Genomic DNA, 17,505 nt, shown 5'->3' with positions numbered 1-17,505 from the left:
TTCACACTCCTGGCTTTGCTGGCCAGCTCAGGCACGTTTGCTCCTCACAGTAATATAAAATGTATGACATCTCATGTACATAGTGGCTGACACTCTACCTTCCCTCCCAAGCATTGCCTTTTAACCTTTGGACACCCCCATGGCAGGTGGAGCCCATTTCCCAGGTGTAGAAACTGAAGCCCAGAGAGGGGAAATGACCTGCCAGCTTGAAGCAGAGAGGATAGGGAGAGGCCTAAAAAATGGGCATGATAATAATAGTCCCTCCCTCATAGGCCTGTTGTAAAAGTGTTGCAAAGACTGAGTTGGTGCATATAGCAAGTTCTACAGAAGGGTTGCCTATTATTTCTCTCCATAACCCCTATTTCACTCCCAGTCAAGGAGTGTCTACTGCCTTGGGATTCATATCAGGGTAAGGTGATCCCCCAGCCCAAGGGCAGAGGGAATCCCAAAGCATTAAAAAAAAAAAAAAAAGGAAAAAAGGGGATTCCCTGGCCATCCAGTCGTTTGGTCTCCCGCAAGCTTTCACTAAGATCCCGCAAGCCGCGTGGTGTGGCCAGAGAAAGAAAAAAAAAAGCCTTCAAAGGAAAGAAGAACTAATGATGGGGCCTGGGGCATCCAGACGAGCTGTGAAGGAGGCATGGGGGATGCAGGAGCTCAGCCCCAGGGCCTGCGGCATCTGGCAGGGAGTAGCGAGCATTTGCCCTCTGGTAGGGGCATCAGAAGTGGGGGCCAGGCCTCACCTCCTCAGAGCCCCCCCTCACCTTCCCCACCTCCCCACGGATTCTCACCAATGCTTTTCCGGTGATACCTGCCGTCATCACTCACACCTGTTTCTCAGAGAGGTAAATTGAAGCTGATTGCAGCTCACCCCTTCCCCTAACCCACCCCGAGCAGTCTCAACCCTACTAGCTGATTCACCCTGATGAACAGACTCCTGGGCCCCTGCCTTCCTTGGACTGAATCTCAGGGCTCCAAAGCCCACCAAGTGGGCCCAGACCCTCCCTGAACCCACTATTCCCTCCCACCCAAGCTGGTGGGAGGAGGGACAAGGGGTTTATCCCTTGGGGCTAGTGGCCGTGGCTTGGCCCCAAGTGAACCCTACCGGGGCCCAAGGCCTAAGGCCCACCCAGCCCCTCTAGTGTGTAGAGAGGGGTGCCCTGCTCCCCTCCCTCCTGTCTCTGGCATGGCCCAGTGCTCTCACGGGCACATCCACAAACCTAGGCTCCTTGGCACTCAAAAACCATCATAGTGTTGGAGTATAAAGCTGTTTCCATTCACCCAGCACTCAGTATGTATTGTCCACAACACTAGGTGCCTATGGGTGTAGAAACCGGGCCCCATTTTACAGCTGAGGTTCAGAGAGCTTAAGCCACCTACCTAGGCTGCTCAGCGCCGGCGGTGCTAGGACGCCCATCTGACAGATAGTGAAACTGAGACCCAGATGGGTCAAATCAAAGGCAGAAGCAGAACTTGGAAGACAGCCAGGGGCGCCTCCGAATTCAGGACTCTTCCTGTCTCTTTGCCTCTCATTAAACGGCCTGGAGGCGGGCGAGGGCCTGAGCTGAGGGAAGAAAGCGCCTGCAGGGGCCCCGTTTGCTCCCCGGCCGTGGATGCCCCTAAGCCCTCCAGCCAGACAAGGACCCGGACGCCGAACCCCGGACCCCGAGCCCCCGCCCGCGCTCACTTTGGGCTTGTCGAAAGCTGGCGCCTGGGCCATGCTGCCAAGCGTGCACCCCGGCGCTGCTCCCTCCGCCGAAAATCGGTGGTCCCGCTGGGTCGGAGGCCGGTCTGCTTTCCCGGGGGCCTGCAGTGATCGCGGCCCGCCACGCTCTTCTTAATGGGTCCCGGCTCCACCCACCCCCCCACGCCGCCCCGGGCCCCGCCCCCGCCCCCGCCCCTTTGCCGGCGCCCCCGCTCCGGCCATCAGACCCGCGCAGCGCATTTCCTGGAACTCCTGCAGGGTGGTGGGGACGTACCCGAGCCACCTCGGGGCCGCGGCCCGCCCCCAATCGCTAGCCCGGGACGCCGGGTTGGAGTCACCTGTGGGCTCAGGCTGCAGCCGCCTGGCCGGGCTCTGCCTCCTGCCCGGTCACGCTACTGCCTGGGCGCCTGCAGTGTGCCAGGCCCGAGCTGGAAGCTGGGAACCGGTGCGCTTCACAAACCTCGTGGGTCTCGCACTCTACGGGGCGAGACTCACGCTCATCGCAGAATCACACAACGTAAATGCATAATCAGGAAGCTTTAATGGGGGCCAGCTGTGGCCTGCAGGTGGTGGAAGGCTTCTCTGAGGACACGGAGTTTACCAGGTGAAGTGGGTCGAGGTGGGTGCAGGTGGAGTGGAGGAGGGCAGCCGAGGTGGAGAGACTTCGTGAGAGACCCCAGGGAGCTGGGGAATGAAAAGAGGGGAGGGGGCACACAGCGAATCCCCTCCTAGGCATTTACCCTTGAAAAACCGGCCCACGGTGCAGCCGGAGAAAGCCTACAAGAATGTTCCACCAGCGCTGTTCCTAATAGCAAAAACATTGGAAACACCCAGATGCCCATCCACAGGCGGGTGGTCAAATAAACTGGAATATTCACACCATGGAATATTATACTGCAGTAAAACTGAATGAACTTCAGCAGACAACAACACAGATCTATCTCACAAACAATGTTGAAGAAAAGAATAAGTTGCAGAAAACTACATACTCTATGATGCAACTTTTAGAATGTATAATAAAAGCGAAACCAAACATGCATGTTTAGACAAACATGCATCAGCAGAAAAAAAATTTAAAGCAAAGGAAAGATAAACACAAATTTGAGAACAATGGTTATCTCGGGAATGGGGGAGGAGGAGGGGGCGGGGAGCAGCATACAGGTACATTCAGGTTATTGGTGGTGTTCCAGTACTTGGGTGGGATGGTGCTGCTATTTCATTTCATTATAGAAGAAATACATTAACAATGAATAAGGGGGAAAGAGGGAGTGGGAGGGTGGAGGGCAAGGGACCAGAGAGTCAGGCAAGAAACCAGGTCACGTGGGGCCTGTGGGATGCGGTGAGGATTTGGTCTTTCCCCTGAGAGCACTGGAAAGTCAATGGAGGGTTTTAAGTGGAGGCGAGATGAGGTTAAACTTTTATTTGGGAAAAACAGCCTCCAGCAGCTACTCCAAGTGTGGTCCTGAAATCATCGGCATCATTATCATCTAGGAGCAGATTAGAACCACAGACTCTCAGACCCCATCCCAGCCCTTTTGAACTGGAGTCTGTACTTGAACACCATCCCCCATGTGGTTCGTGTGCAGCTGGAGATGAAGCCTGGGCTCGCTGCTCTGAGGGGAAGGCATTGCAGAGGGGCTAGAGGATGCGTGGGAGAGCAGGGAGGAGGCCACTGCAGGGTCTGGGTGGAGATGCCCGTGACAGTGGGGGAGACGGGGAAAATCAGGTGCAAGCTACATTTAGGGTGTAAAATCAGCTGGGCTTGTGTCGGGTTGTGTGAGAGTAAGGGCGAGAACGGGTCAAAAATGATCCTTCGGATACACTGTTGAAGCCAGAGGGGTTTTCTGTAAGATCCTTTCCTGGTTCCCCATGTCACTCAGGGTACATGATAATGGCTCCTGTTTACTGAGACATACTTGGAGCCAGGTTCTCAGGGAAGCACTTCGTAAGCACCGTCCCATTTAATCTCTACAGCATCCTGTGAAGTAGGAATGGGTCCCACTTGACAGATGAGAACTCTGAGGCTCAGAGAAAGGACAGCCTGCTTGGCACATGTGTTATACATGGCAGAGCTGGGACTTGAATTAGAATCTGACTCCAGAACCTTCACTCTCCACCTTATTACTGTCTCCCCAGCCCCTGTCATGACATTCCAGTCCCCCTCCAACATCAGTCCCATCACTTCCCAGCACATTCCCCAAACACGAGTCAACCTGGATGACTTGCTGTTTGGTGAAAAGTGACACGGTTCTTTGCTAGTCCTCCCACTGCCCGATGGAGTCTAATTTTCCTCCTTTTGTACCTGGGCTGGACTGAGTGACTTGTTTGATAGAATGTGGTGGAGGTGGCATTCCTGGACTTTGAGCCTAGGTCATAAGAAGTCTTGCAGCTGCCACTGGGACCTCTTGAACATTCTTTCTGGGAACCCTGAGTCACTGTGTAAAAAATTCAAGTACCTTGAGATCATCACACTAAGAGAACCCATGTATAGTCATTTCAGTCCACCAGCCTTTCCAGCATCTCCACCAAGAAACCAAACACACTAGTGGAGCCACGTTGGATCCTCCAGACCAGAACAGCTGCCAGCTGAATATGTGACTACAGTTGTGCCATGTGGAACAGAAGAATTACCCAGCTGACCCCAGCCCAAAGTCCAGACCTACACAATTGCATATATAATAACTGGCTGTTATTTGGAGCCACTAAGTCTTGGGGTGGATTGTTAGGCAGCCGTAGATAACAAATGCTGGCTCCAACACACCTCAGCCCCTCCAGTCTCTGCCCCTTAGTTTACTCCATCCTGACACCTGGAAAAGCCTTCTCCCAGATCCTGGACTATTGCGATTATGCTTTCCAAGCAAGTCAAATGCAAAGGAAAAAAATCAGGCTGTGTGCTGCACATCTTCTGTTTGACCCTCCAGATGCCCTTTCTGCCCTTCTCGCTACTGCTGTGCCAGGCAGCCTGACCACTATGGAAACGCCAATAGGCTCTCTTGCTCTCTGACTTCTGGTTGGGTTTGGTTGTTAGGGGGCGCCAGCAGGAGATCAGAAGGTGGGAGGAGGGAGAAGTCAGGATGATTATGCCCTCTCTCCCCCTGGCACAGTCACGGGGTCAACTGTGTCTCTCTACCAAGGTCAAGGCTCCCAACAGGTGGCCCTCTCCACACCATTCCCTCTCCAGGTTCCCTCCTGCCCCTCGGGCTACTGCACTAGCCTTTGTTGCTTTCCCTAAACTCTGCTCTCTGGGTGAGGGTCACCCCAAAAGTAGAGCTTGAGATGAAGATTTGAGCACAAGTAGTTTATTTGGGAAGAGATCCCAGGAAGCATGGGAAGGGGAGGGCAGAAGTGAGAGAGGACGTGAGAGAAGCTAATACATCCAGACGGCTTACCAGCCAGGACAACTGGAGCTCAGTCCCTCAGCGGAACTCGGAGACGACGAAGAATGTGTCCCAGAGCTAATCCAACTGAGGAGCGAGGAGGCTGCCAGGTTTATCCACCCGCTGCCCACTGCCATTGTTGGAGGGCTGCTCCAGGATGTTACGTTCCTGGAGTTTTTAGGTTGCTCAACACGGTGGCTAAGCTTACTTGCACAGTTAGAAAACACCTGCAGGAGAGGGAGAGAGAGAGACAGAGAGACAGAGAGACAGAGATGCTGACTCAGGTATTAGTAGGGAGCAGCTGTTGCCACGTAGAGGTCATTGCTGAGGACATAGGGGCAGTGCACTGACAGCTACACCTACCTACTTCTTTGTAAATAAATAATTTGTAAATTATACAAATTTAATATTTTTTCAGCTTTACCAAGGTATAATTGACAAATAAAATAGTAAGATTAAAGTGTACGATGGGATGATTTGATATACGTATCTATTTTGAAAGGATTTTTCCCCATTAAGTTAATGAATGCATCCATCACCTCACACTTTTACCTCTTTTTGCATGTGAGACCATTTAAGTTCTATTAGCAAGCGTCAGTTATACAATAATGGTATCAACTATAGCCACCATATTATACATTAGATCCTCAGACTTTATTCATTTTATAACTGAATGTAAATAATCCCTTTACTAAACTCTCCTCAATTACTCAGTTTGAATGTGTCGCCTGGTTCCTGCTGGGACCCTCAGTGATACAGGCTGGCCTTGAACTTCTCCATGTCAGTACACAGTGGACCAATGTCTACAGAGTTGGAGGAGAGATGGAGAGAGATACCCTCCCCCAGATTCATTATCCACAAAGTACATCATTCCTGTATGAAGAGAAGCAAGATCTATTTTCAAACACGCAGGAATTGTAACCCTCACATACCCTTCCTGAAAAATCTAGTTTAAGATCTAATTCCAGTCAACAACAACAACCAACAAAAAACAAACAAAAAGGACCCCACAGAACTAATGAATAAGAATGTCCCAATCTGAAACAATCCTGGTCAGGAGTATTATCTCCAGTTAAAGAATTAAGTTGTGACAATAACATTGGTAACTTAGTACTACAGCACTAAATATAATTGTTAAAGTTGTGAAGGGGAAAAGTTACATAATGAAAAAAATCTGACTTTCAAGGCAGATATATTAGGTTAACGGTAGTTACTGTAACAGACTGTTACAAATACCTGGCAAATTCACTAGAAGTAGAGTTCTTGTTCATGTAACAGTTGTGGGTGGGCAGAAACTCTCCACTCAGTCCTTCTGAATCTACAACACGTGGGTCTCAAGGTTACCCTGTGGGTCATCTTTATTCCAGCCATTCAGAGCGGGGAGTATTAAGGAGTGTTGGGGCTTTTGAGGGGCCAGGCTCAGAAGTAGCACACAACTCTTCAGTCCACATTCAATCACCACAACTGGGTCATGTGGCCACACTGAATTGCAGGGGAGACTGGGAAATGTAGTAGTCCAGGCTGGGAAGGAGCGGAGAGCCCGGATGTGGATGAGCATCTAGCAGTCTCTGCTGGAGTGGGAATGCATCTTCCTGAAGGTAGCCCTTTTGCTCCCCTTCCCATAAGACTTGTCATCATCTTCCATGTATCAGAATCATGGGACCTTGTCTAACCTCACCAGCCAGGTGGATAGTCTTCAAAGGCAGGACACGTTCAACTTCTCCTACATCTCCAGCCCTGACCCAGGGCCTGCTGGAGAGTAGGAGCTCGTTATATGTTGGTGGAATGATGGAAGGTGAGTAGACAATTCAGATCATTGTTCACAAGCTCCTGAGATATATGGGAAGCCCTCGCCTGAGCGTGACCTTGTGTCCAGTCCTATGAAGGGCTCAGGCTGCCTTGGGTTAAGGGAGGGCAAGTCAAAGCATAAGGGAAAGGATTTCAAGACATAGGCAACTTAATCCCTCTTAACCCCACACACTCATACAAAATATGTATCACAGTAATAGCTCCTATTTATTGAGTATCTATTAGGTGCTGGTTATCGCAGGAAGGTATGTGTGTGATCTCATCAAATTCTCGCAGCGGCCCTTTGAGGTAAGTGATTAGCCCCGTTCACTGGTGCAGAAACCGAGGCTCAAAGTGGTGAGAGGTGGAGCTGGAGTTTGAGTGTAAATATGCTAGACCTCAACCCGTGCTCTTGACCTCTCTCAGCATCCGAAGAAAACAGGATAGGTTGGGCGGCAACCAGGTCTGGAAGAGCCCTGGGCGGGCAGGCAGGAGCCCTGGGTTTGCATCCCAGCTCTGCATCTGGCTCTGTGGACTGAGAGTGGGTTACCTCATTTGTTCAGCCCATAGCTCCCCAGCTGGCTCTGTACCAGTCACAGGACATGGAGAGAAAAACCCCATTCCCAAGTTGGTTTGCTCACAGCGCAGCAGGGGAGCCAGTGCCATTGGTTTGATACAATATGACAAGGGTCATTAAGCATTTCTTCCTCTTTGGCTCTGTTATCTTCCTCTGAGAAACTCTGAGCAAGGGATTGGGACGTCAAGGGTTGCAAACTCAAAGGCTGACAGAGCCAGAATGGAATGCAGACTGGAGTCTCGGCTCCACTGCTTCCTGCTTTGTGACCTGTGACCTAGGCAAGTCTTCTCTGAGCCTCAAATTCCTCATCTGTTGAGTGGAGACACATTCACATACCGAGCTCATAGGGTAGTGCGTATATATATAACATACCGAGCTCATAGGGTAACCCATATACATATCTAGCATATAGGATAACGTGTGTGTGTGCGTGTGTGTAAATATATATATATAAATAAAACTAGCTCATAGGATTATATATATATGATTATATATGATTTATATATAATATAGGATTGTGTATCTATAAAATATTATATATGTAATATATGTAATATATATATGCCTTATAGATATTTTATATTATATATATACCTTATAGATATTATAGAAATTATATATATATATATTAGCAATAGAAGTGGGGATTGCTCAATGAGGGAGCAGATGCTCCAACTAAATCCTGCCGTGCTGAACGAATTCAGTGTTGCCAGATCCTCCAATTATTCAAGAAAAGCCAAATATTGCCATATTAATGTTCAAAATGTGTTCAAATAGCTCCTGATTTTAAAAACTTTGTATGAGCTAAAGAAAACATCTGTGGGCCAGATTTTGCCCCTGGCCCTGTGGACTCCATAACAGCTAAGGTCTCTGCTGATTCTCATCTTCTAGGATCTCTGAATAGGAAAGAGGACAACAAGGGAGGGGTTGCCCCCGACTTAACTTTACAGGATTAGAATCAGATGCACACAACAGAAAGTCCTAAAGTAATAGTAGCCAAAACAAGAAAGAAGTCTATTTCTCTGTCATGTGAAAGAAGTCCAAAGGTGGGCAATGCAGGCTGGTATGGCAACTCCATGAAGATGGTTCCTTCCATCTCTCTTTCTGCCATCCCTAGCAAGTGGCCCCTTTCCTCATTGTGCAGTATGGCTGCTGGAGTACTGGCCATCACATCTGCAGCCCAGAGAGCAGAGTGGAGGAAGACCATTTCTCTTACAAAGATACTTCCTGACTTGCTCACAACACTACTATTTACATAGTCACATGGCCACACCTAATTGCAAAAGAGACTGGAAAATGCCTTGAAGCTAGGGGGCAAGGTAGCTATCTAAAAAGGGAGATTCTGTTACTAAAGAAAAAGAAGGTAGTATGTATTAGAAGGCAAATAGCCTAGTGTGTGAGGAGGGCATGTGGCTAGCTGGAGAGGGTGTTACCAGGCAGCTAGCCTCTGCCGCCTACTTCACCTCTTCTGCCTCATGTCTTTGAGTCTCTTTCTGACCAAAAGAAAATTAGAGAACAAGACAAAAAGAGGCCAGCTGAATAGAATAATGACAGCAGCAACTTACCAAGGACCTGCTAGATTCCCGGCCCTGTGCTGAGCCTTGCATGAACATTCTCTCAGAGCATCATGGTCCAGCCTCTCCCGAGAGGGAGCCTCCTGCTCCGGTGGGGAGGGGTCATGCCCTGCCTGTGCCAGCTGGGGTAGAAGAAATCCAGTTGTCCCACAGATGGTTACCCACCAGGCTTTCTGGTTTTAATTCTGCTCTGCACTCGGCCTTTGGAGATTCCTGGTCCCTCCAACCCCTGAGACTTTCTGAAGATCTTAAATTGTCTTGTGTCCTGATGGCTCCCCCTACATTGTCAGGTTTCAAACTCTCGGGTTTCTTAAGTCAGTCCCCACTCACCATCTGCTTTCCAGCTTCCAGAATGTGGCTGACTCCTCTTACCTGCTGTCATCTTCTCACACGGTCTCTTTGTTCCAGCGGACAGGTGTGCTTTTTTTTTTTTAATGCCTTTATGTCCTCATACTGGAACTCCAGAGAACAGTGAAGGTAAATCTATCCGTTCAGTCTGCCATGTTTAACTGGCAGCCTCCAGCCTGCATCCTTCACTCGGGCAGCCCTCAGCAGTAGAAGGATTGTATAACATTCCCATCCCACACGCCTTCTTCCTCACCAGCTCCAGGAGCCCGCGGGACCCTCAGCACATGGGGCTCTCTTTCTCCCCCTCTGAGTCGGGGTATGCTTATCTCCTGCCTCTACAGCCCCAGACCTGCTTCTCAAGGGCAGGGGTCTTGCTTCTTTCTTCTTTGCACTTAGACAGGACTGGGCAAGCCCGTGGCAGGTGGCTATGAGTCTCTGGTGTGGCTCATTCCTGAGAAGTCAGGGGTGGGCTTCAATGAGTTAAAATTCAAAGCTAGGGATGTGAGCCAGTCATTTCTAAATTGGAACATCAGAGTAAATCTCCTCCCAAGGGTATATCCCCACTGACTCCCCTTGAGTCAGCGCTCAAGGGGAAAACCTGATAGAGTGCCCTCGTTCCTGTAAACCCCTTAGGAAGGTGCTGAGGTGGAGACAGACACACTGCCGCTGGGTGAATCTGACGCAGCTGGCACCTCCTCCAGGGTTTCCTCCCCATGTCGTGCTTAAGTGCCCACAGGAGATCCTTGTTTGGGTTCAGAAGCCATGTTGTATGAACAATACGCATCCCCAGACCCCAGCATCCCCCTCAGTGGGTCCTGATGCTCACAATACTCATAAGAGAAGAGGCACATGGTCCCCAAGAACTAGGGTGAGCATCCATCCCAGCTGGATGGGCCTGATGAGTTTTCTAGGATGCAGGAGTTCCAGTGCTGAATCCAGGACAGTACCAGGGCAACCTGGATGGCTGGGTTACCATCAAGAACACCTGTGGCAGCAGGTTTGCTCCTTGTATGCCCTCCTGGGTGTGTACTTGTTGCACATGAGGCTTAAAATGGTTATTTTCTGTTTCCCACCCAGCCCACCCCCACCTTGCCTAGCAAGGCAGATGGTGGAGTGGTTCAGAGAGTGGATTCTAGAACTGGGATGCCTGGGCCCAAACACCAGCTCCAACACCAGCTGTGAAGCAAGTCACTTCACCTCTCTCTGCCTCGGTTTCCTCATCTATAAAATGGGAAGAAGAATCTTAAGTTCTACCCCATAGGGTTATTGCAAGGATTAAGTGGGTTAATGGATGTAAAGCACTTAGAATGTATAAGTGCCCCAATTCCTTATCTAAAACACCGATGTCTCAGGGCCCTCATGCATTTTGGGATTTGGGGAGTTTGGGGTTTTCGAAAGCACATGCCATATGTTATATTAAGACGCTAGTGGTGGTGGGATTAAATTAGGAGTTTGGGATTAATATATACACACTACTATATATAAAATTGATAACCAACAAGGACCTACTGTATAGCACAGGGATCTCTACTCCGTATTCTGTAATAACCTATATGGGAAAAGAATCTGAAAAAGAATGGACATGTGTATATGTATAACTGAACAATTTTGCTGTATACCTGAAACTAACACAACATTGTAAATCAACTATACCCCAATATAAAATAAAAAACTTAAAAAAAAGATATTAGTGGGGGGTCTGGGTTAGCATGCCATAATTAAACACATTAATATTTCTGCAGAGAACAATGTATGCATATTCATACAACTGATCAGGTTGGGTTTCTGCCACCAAATGAGTTTGGGTGCTAAACTTAAATTATTTTGCTCAGACTTTCTGGCTCCCACCAGAAAGTTGAGTCAGGAATTGTAGGCCTCTGTAAGGGTTTGTGTTATTAGTGTTTAATGCACATCCGGTGTAACTGCTGTGTAATCACTTCTTGAGAGCAACTCAGAGCTTTTGTGCCCAAGGCTCTTTTGGGTTCATGGAGTTTTCAGGCAAAGCCTTTCTGCATCAACAGCTCTGAACACACTTCAAAGACAGAGGGGACTCTCTTTTCTTCTTTCTCTACCCAGGCCCTCAACTTAGTGATTTCTCTCTGTTCCTTTTAATATGGCGGTGGCGGAGGGGGAGTGTTGGATGCAAATTCAAGTCTCCAAGAGCCTTTCCCAGGCTGAGCTGGGGAAGACAGCTGGCCCTCAGTGGAGGAGGGGAGGATAAGCCTTGGAGAAGGTATGAGCAAACGATGCTTCTGGCAAAGCTGCCGTGGGATCCAGGCGGGAGTCTGGCCTGGGTAGGCGAGATCATGGAGCCCAAGAAGGATCTGTGGCTTCTCAGCCGCCCCTGGGCATCCACAATCAGCTCCATGGCAGAAGCTGCCTCCCTTGCAGGAAAGCGTGGGAAGGGATGCCGGCAAGTTTCCTCAGGTGAGGTGCGTTTTCTCCAAGCCCTCCAGAAAATGTATGTTTGACAGGTGCTCAAGGTATTAGGGAATTAGAGTGACTGAGGGGGAGGCGAAGCCCCAGCCCAGCCACTAAGAGACGGCTCACCGGCCATGGCCACTGAGCCTGCGCCTCCGGAGCCTGTGCTCCGCAACGGGAGAGGCCACAACAGTGAGAGGCCCGCGTACCGCAAAAAAAAAAAAAAAAAAAAAAAAAAAAGAGAGAAAGGGCTCACCGGGATGGCTCTGTCCACACCTCACAGGGTTCCCTCCCAGCCCTCACCACTCGGACATTCCTGGCACAGCTACCTCAACAGGGGATGTTAATTTGCAGAATCATTTCTTTCGGGATTTGACTGTCTGGGAGGGAGAATTCGTTCCTGCTTCTTGTCAGTGGAGCTTAGGCAATCAAGGACATGGGCCCTTTCCCTAGAGGGAGAGGGACGGGGACGATTAGAATCAGGCTTCTGAACCAGACCTGCAGGCCCAGCTCCTCACTGCCCGTCGGGCATTTCTAAGCCTTACGCTAACTGGAGTCACAGGGGAGTCAGGGTTTCCCTTCCTCTTTTCACCCCTTCCACCATCTGGGGTGCCCCCTCTCCCTCTTGGCCACCTAACTCCCCCTCCACCCCAAAAGGGCCCTAGACTTGGAACAGCTCCCTCTTTTGTCACTTCCTAAGAAAGATCCCAAGGAAGAAGACTGGAGTAGGAATTAGGAGACTTCAGTCCAAGTTTCAGCTCTATCCCCAACATACTGTGACCTGAAGCTGGCCCCTTGTCCCCCTCTGTGCCTCAATTTCCCCATATGTTTGAGGGAGAGATTGAATTTGAGCAGGAGCTGCAAAATCAAATAGCTCTAGAAGCCAGGCAGACTGAGAGCAGGGATCAGGTGAGCTAGAAAACGCCATCTAGGCTGAAGGGCACAACAGCTACAAAAGTCCAGCTCATCATTGTCACGTAGAACAGTAAGCCCTGTGTTGCCAGATTTCGGATTTTTCAAGAGAAGATGTATTAGTCAGGATAGGCTGCTGTAACAAAAAATCCCAAAGCACATGGCCTTAATATTGTAAAGATGTGTTTCCTGTTCCCACCATAGTCCAATGTGGAGGCTCCACACAGCCACGGATGAGCCCCGTTCCTTTCATCTTTGGCTCTGCCATCTCCTAAGGCCTAGGAGTCTCCCCTGGATCTTCTGCACCTGCCCCACAGACCCAGAAAAGAGTGTGGAGGATTGGGAGAGAGGTTTTAGGAACTGGGCAGGAAGTGCTACATATTACTTCTGCCCACATTCCACTGGCTAGAATGTAATCACATGATCATCGTAACCGCAAGGGAGGCTGGGAAACAGAGTCTTGCTCTGTGCAGGGAAGAACAGGGTATGGGTTTGGAGAAAGGTAGACTTCTGGTGAAAGTCCCTGCCACAAGGTGAAAATCTAGATTTTATGTGAAACCTAATTTTTAAATATTGACAAGTAATTTAAAAAAATTTAAAGATATTATGTGGATTAAACAAAGCCTTCTTATGAACTATATAGCCCACATGCTACGTCTGTGACCACTAGGTTAGAGGGTCTCATCTTGCCCAAATGAGCTATGATTCTACAGGGATGGGCCACTGATTGGTGAGATGGCTGTTTTCATTTACTCACTCCCACGTTCACACAGTCATTCAACAAACGTCTGTTGAAATCCTACTCCATGCCAGACCTTGTGATAGGCAGTGAGGATACAAGAATAACAACAACAACAACAAAAAAACCCATTCCTTCCCTTGAGGAGTTCACAGTTGTTTTTACCCCTGGGTAGAAAATAGTGTTCAATTTTTAAAATGTAATTTTAGACTCATTTGCCGTAGTGCTACATTTTAACAGAGGAGCATTCCTTAACAGGAAAAAATGACTTCCTGGGGGGAATTCTAGGTTAAGGACTAATAGGGAGAGCAGTAAGCAGAGCCAGGAGCCCTGATTGGAATATCCCCTCCAAGCTTTACCATTCAGCATATGGGTGGGCTCAAGTAAGTGGTTTGTCCTGGCTGAGCCTCAGTCTCCACCTCCGTGAAATGGGGATGGTAGTATCTATTTTTCAGGGCATCGGGGAAACAAGAGAAGCAGGTAGCAAAGCTGAGCTTGGTGCATGGCACACAGTAGATACATTACCCCTTGTTCCCCAGTGGCCACTGTGGTGAGCCAGGGGTGACTGCTTTGGGACAGTCAGTGTCCCAGCATCTCCCTTAATTCCCAGCCAGCGTTTACTGGGTGTGACCCTGGGCCAGGCCGTGTGCTGGGTGCTGGGGACACTTGGTGAGAAAGGGATGGCCCACCGAGAGGAATTCATAATCCAGAGGCAGCCACCTTCTGACCTCTGTGGGTGTGAGGCTCACCCATGACAGAGGTGTGCCCTTTATCCTCTCAAATCAAGAGGCAGGTGGGAGGGCAGAAAATATGCTCAGTCCAGAGTTACTTTACCATAACAAGCAGGCTGGTCATCTTGGTTGACATCAGCCAAGAAGAAGCATCAGCAGAAGCCTTGGAAGGACCCTCAAGGGACTGGGGTGGGGATGGGGGCTTGAGACAGGCTCAGGCTGGAGAGAGAAAGAAAGGGTTCTGCTTAGACCCTGGTTCACAAAGAGAGCCCTGCACAGACTTTGAAAACAAACCTATGCTTACCAAAGGGGAAACATGGAGGGAGGGATAAATCAGGAGTTTGGGATTAACATACACATACTACTATATATAAAATAGATAATCAACAAGGACCTACTGTATAGCATAGGGAACTCTACTCAATATTCTCTAATAATCTATATGAAAAAGAATCTGAAAAAGAATGGATATATGTATAACTGAATCACTTAGCTGTACCCCTGAAACTAACACAACACTGTAAATCAACTATACTCCAATATAAAATAAAAATTAAATTCAAACAAGCAAAAACCAAAGAGAGCCCTGCAACTTGGTGCTGTCTCCAGAGCCAGAAAACTTCCTCTAATCTCACGCTGTCTAAGGTCCTCCAGCCAGCCCTGTGTGGGGGAGGGGAGGCCATAAGGCTCATTTTAGAAATGAGAATACGGAACGAAGCATAGAGAGATGATTCCAACTTGCCCAAAGCTACACGGCTGCTAAGAAGTGGCTGGGAGATTCAAACCCAGGTTCACACTCTTTTCTATGCTTCACAACCACGGTGCTGGGGAGAGAGATTTCTGCTCTAGGACTCATATGACCCCCTCTGGGGGTTCCTGATCAGCCACCCAGGATGGAGGAAGGGAAGCCGGCCAGCTCGGGCTCTGAAGGGGTCTGGCAGGAAACACAATTCTATGTCCGAGGCCTGCAAGCTGTCTGGGAAGCTGGAGTTCCTCCCTCCCTCTCTCCCTTCCTTCCTTCCTTCCTGGTTGACTCCCAGCTCTGGCAGTTACTGTCTGGGTGAACTTGGCAGGTCACTTCAGCCTTTGGAGTCTATGGTTGTACTATGTACCTGGCTCTGCTCCAAGTATACGGAGGGGACAGGGTGTGCTAGACAGACAGACGTGGCCTCCAGCCTCATGGGGCAGCTAACCTATTTTGGAGGCCTCCTGGATGAAGTGATGCTTGAACAGAGATTGACAAGATGAAAAGCTGTAACCCACATGCAACAGCGGTAGGCGGAGCACAGGCTCCGTTCTGGGAAGAGGCAGAAATGGATTTACCAGGCTTACCATGAAGCTACAAAGCTTAAGCTCCAGAGCCCCTCACTTACCAGACACCTTCCAGTGACCTGGGAGGGGCCCAAGCAAGGCACACTCAGGATCACATGGTGTTGTAGAGTTTGCCAAAGTAAGCTAAGTTAACTGCAGCTGAATAAGAATGCTGCCTCTTTGACTTCCCCCTCGGTCGTACTTCCCCTCGTTTGGGGTATTGCTGGCACGGCGGTGGCATTTTTGAGGAGCTAGCGGCTAAGGGGAAGTTGTCATGGAATACCGCATCGATGAAAATAACAAAACTCAAAATACATCATTGCTAAGAGGACACTGGCAACAAACTGATTAATAGGTGGCACCTTATTCAAAGGATTTTTAAGATTCATGATCAAGGAAACATGAAAAGTCCTGAAATCTTACACCTCCTCTATGAAAGATTCTCAATTTGACAACAATCCTAAAATTTTATGACCTCACCCATAATGAGTTGTCAAGTTGAAAGAAACTTTTCTAAACTCTCAACAATTAAAACAAACAACCAAACAAACAAAAACAACCAAACAAACAAAAACTGTGCTAGAGAAAAGGCTAAATTATCTTCTTATTTTCTCTAAAGAAAATGATATTGGGACTTCCCTGGTGGCACAGTGGTTAAGAATCCGCCTGCCAAGGCAGGGGACACGGGTTCGAGCCCTGGTCCGGGAAGATCCCACATGCCGCGCAGCAACTAAGCCCCTGCGCCACAACTACTGAGCCTGCGCTCTGGAGCCCGTGAGCCACAACTACTGAGCCCACATGCCGCAACTACTGAAGCCCGCATACCTAGAGTCCGTGCTCCACAATGAGGGAAGCCACTGCAATGAGAAGCAGCCCACGCACTGCAACGAAGAGTAGCCCCCACTAGCCGCAACTAGAGAAAGCCCGCGTGCAACAACGAAGGCCCAACACAGCCAAAAATAAATAAATAAATAAATAAAATTAAACAAACAAAAAGATTCAGCCATGTTGTAGCATGTGTCAGCCCTTCTAAGGGCTGCATGGTATTAATCCCTTGTACGTTCTGTTGCATAGTAACCAGTCCCCCAGTGTCGACCATTTAGATTCTTTCTAGTTTTCCCCTATTATAAACAATGCTGTGATGAACATCTTTGTCCATACATCTTAGTGCACATGTATTATTATCTCCATATAGTAAAGATGGAAGTTGTGGGAGCTGCCCAGGACCCAGGCTTGAATGCTGCCTTGGAGAGGCCTGAGCCACATTTATTTGCCAAGCCAGTTCTGGGGCCTCTTGGGCAGCCCTTTGTTGGGTGTCTGCTTAAGGGGCCATAAACAGGGAGATGCTGGGAGAAGGCTTCAGGGAGTGATAAAAAACCCTGACTCTCTGGCTGCCCAGGCTAGATAAAGACTAGGGAGGAGACCCAGATCCTGGGCCCTACATGTCCTGTAAGCTGCATGTTTGTCCAGCCGGCTGGGTTCACCAGCTCCCGGCCCCTTCCAAGAAGACAACAAAAGTACTTAAACTCTGAAAAGTTGGGGTGCTATATGTGGGGTTCAAACCCTTCACTCCTCAGGGAGAAGATCAGGGTTTTGAGTTCCTTTCCACTTGTGGGACATCGTGCCAGGGGTGGGGTTTATGGCGAGATTGTGTCTCAGCCTTGCCTACCTGCTTCCATGTGAGTTTTTTCTCATTCTCTCGATGCGTAGGGGTCACTCAGCTAGTTTTGGAGTTTTTTTTTTTCAGAGGAAACTCTTCCATATGTATCTGGAGATTCCATGAGTCCGTGGGAGGAGGTGAGTTCAGCAGCCTCCTGCGTTGGCATCTTGAACGGGAACTACAACAAAAGTACTTCAGACTGAGCATGGACCTTCCAGATGAGCCTGGGTTCAAATCACAGCTCCACCACAAAAGAGCTGAGGGACTCTGGGCCACTTACTCAAAAACTCTGAACCTCATCCTCATCTGTACAATGGGGAAAATAACCTACCAAGGGTGTTGTGAAAGTTAAATGACATTACCAA

General features: G+C 49.0%; 1 protein-coding gene across 5 annotated transcripts in view; it reads right to left on the bottom strand.

The window, feature by feature from the left end:
* ADA (adenosine deaminase) overlaps positions 1–17,168 on the bottom strand; it is a 43,290-nt gene extending 26,122 nt beyond the window's left edge. For 2 of the 5 annotated variants that reach the window (XM_082600611.1, XM_082600612.1), the window contains exon 1: positions 1,685–1,840. In XM_082600611.1, coding sequence (XP_082456737.1) covers positions 1,685–1,717 — 33 coding nt within the window. In that variant the 5' untranslated portion in view covers positions 1,718–1,840. Of the gene's footprint in view, positions 1–1,377; positions 1,397–1,684; positions 1,841–5,091; positions 5,111–17,149 lie in introns of those variants that run through there. The other 3 variants (XM_082600616.1, XM_082600617.1, XM_082600615.1) reach the window with 3 other exon arrangements.
* Positions 17,169–17,505: the final 337 nt, after the last annotated feature.

This window comes from Mesoplodon mirus, assembly GCF_964341445.2.
Source record: "Mesoplodon mirus genome assembly, chromosome: 15".
NCBI lineage: Eukaryota > Metazoa > Chordata > Mammalia > Artiodactyla > Ziphiidae > Mesoplodon > Mesoplodon mirus.
Note: the sequence above shows the minus strand (reverse complement) of the source record. Positions and strands in the feature narration are given on the sequence as shown.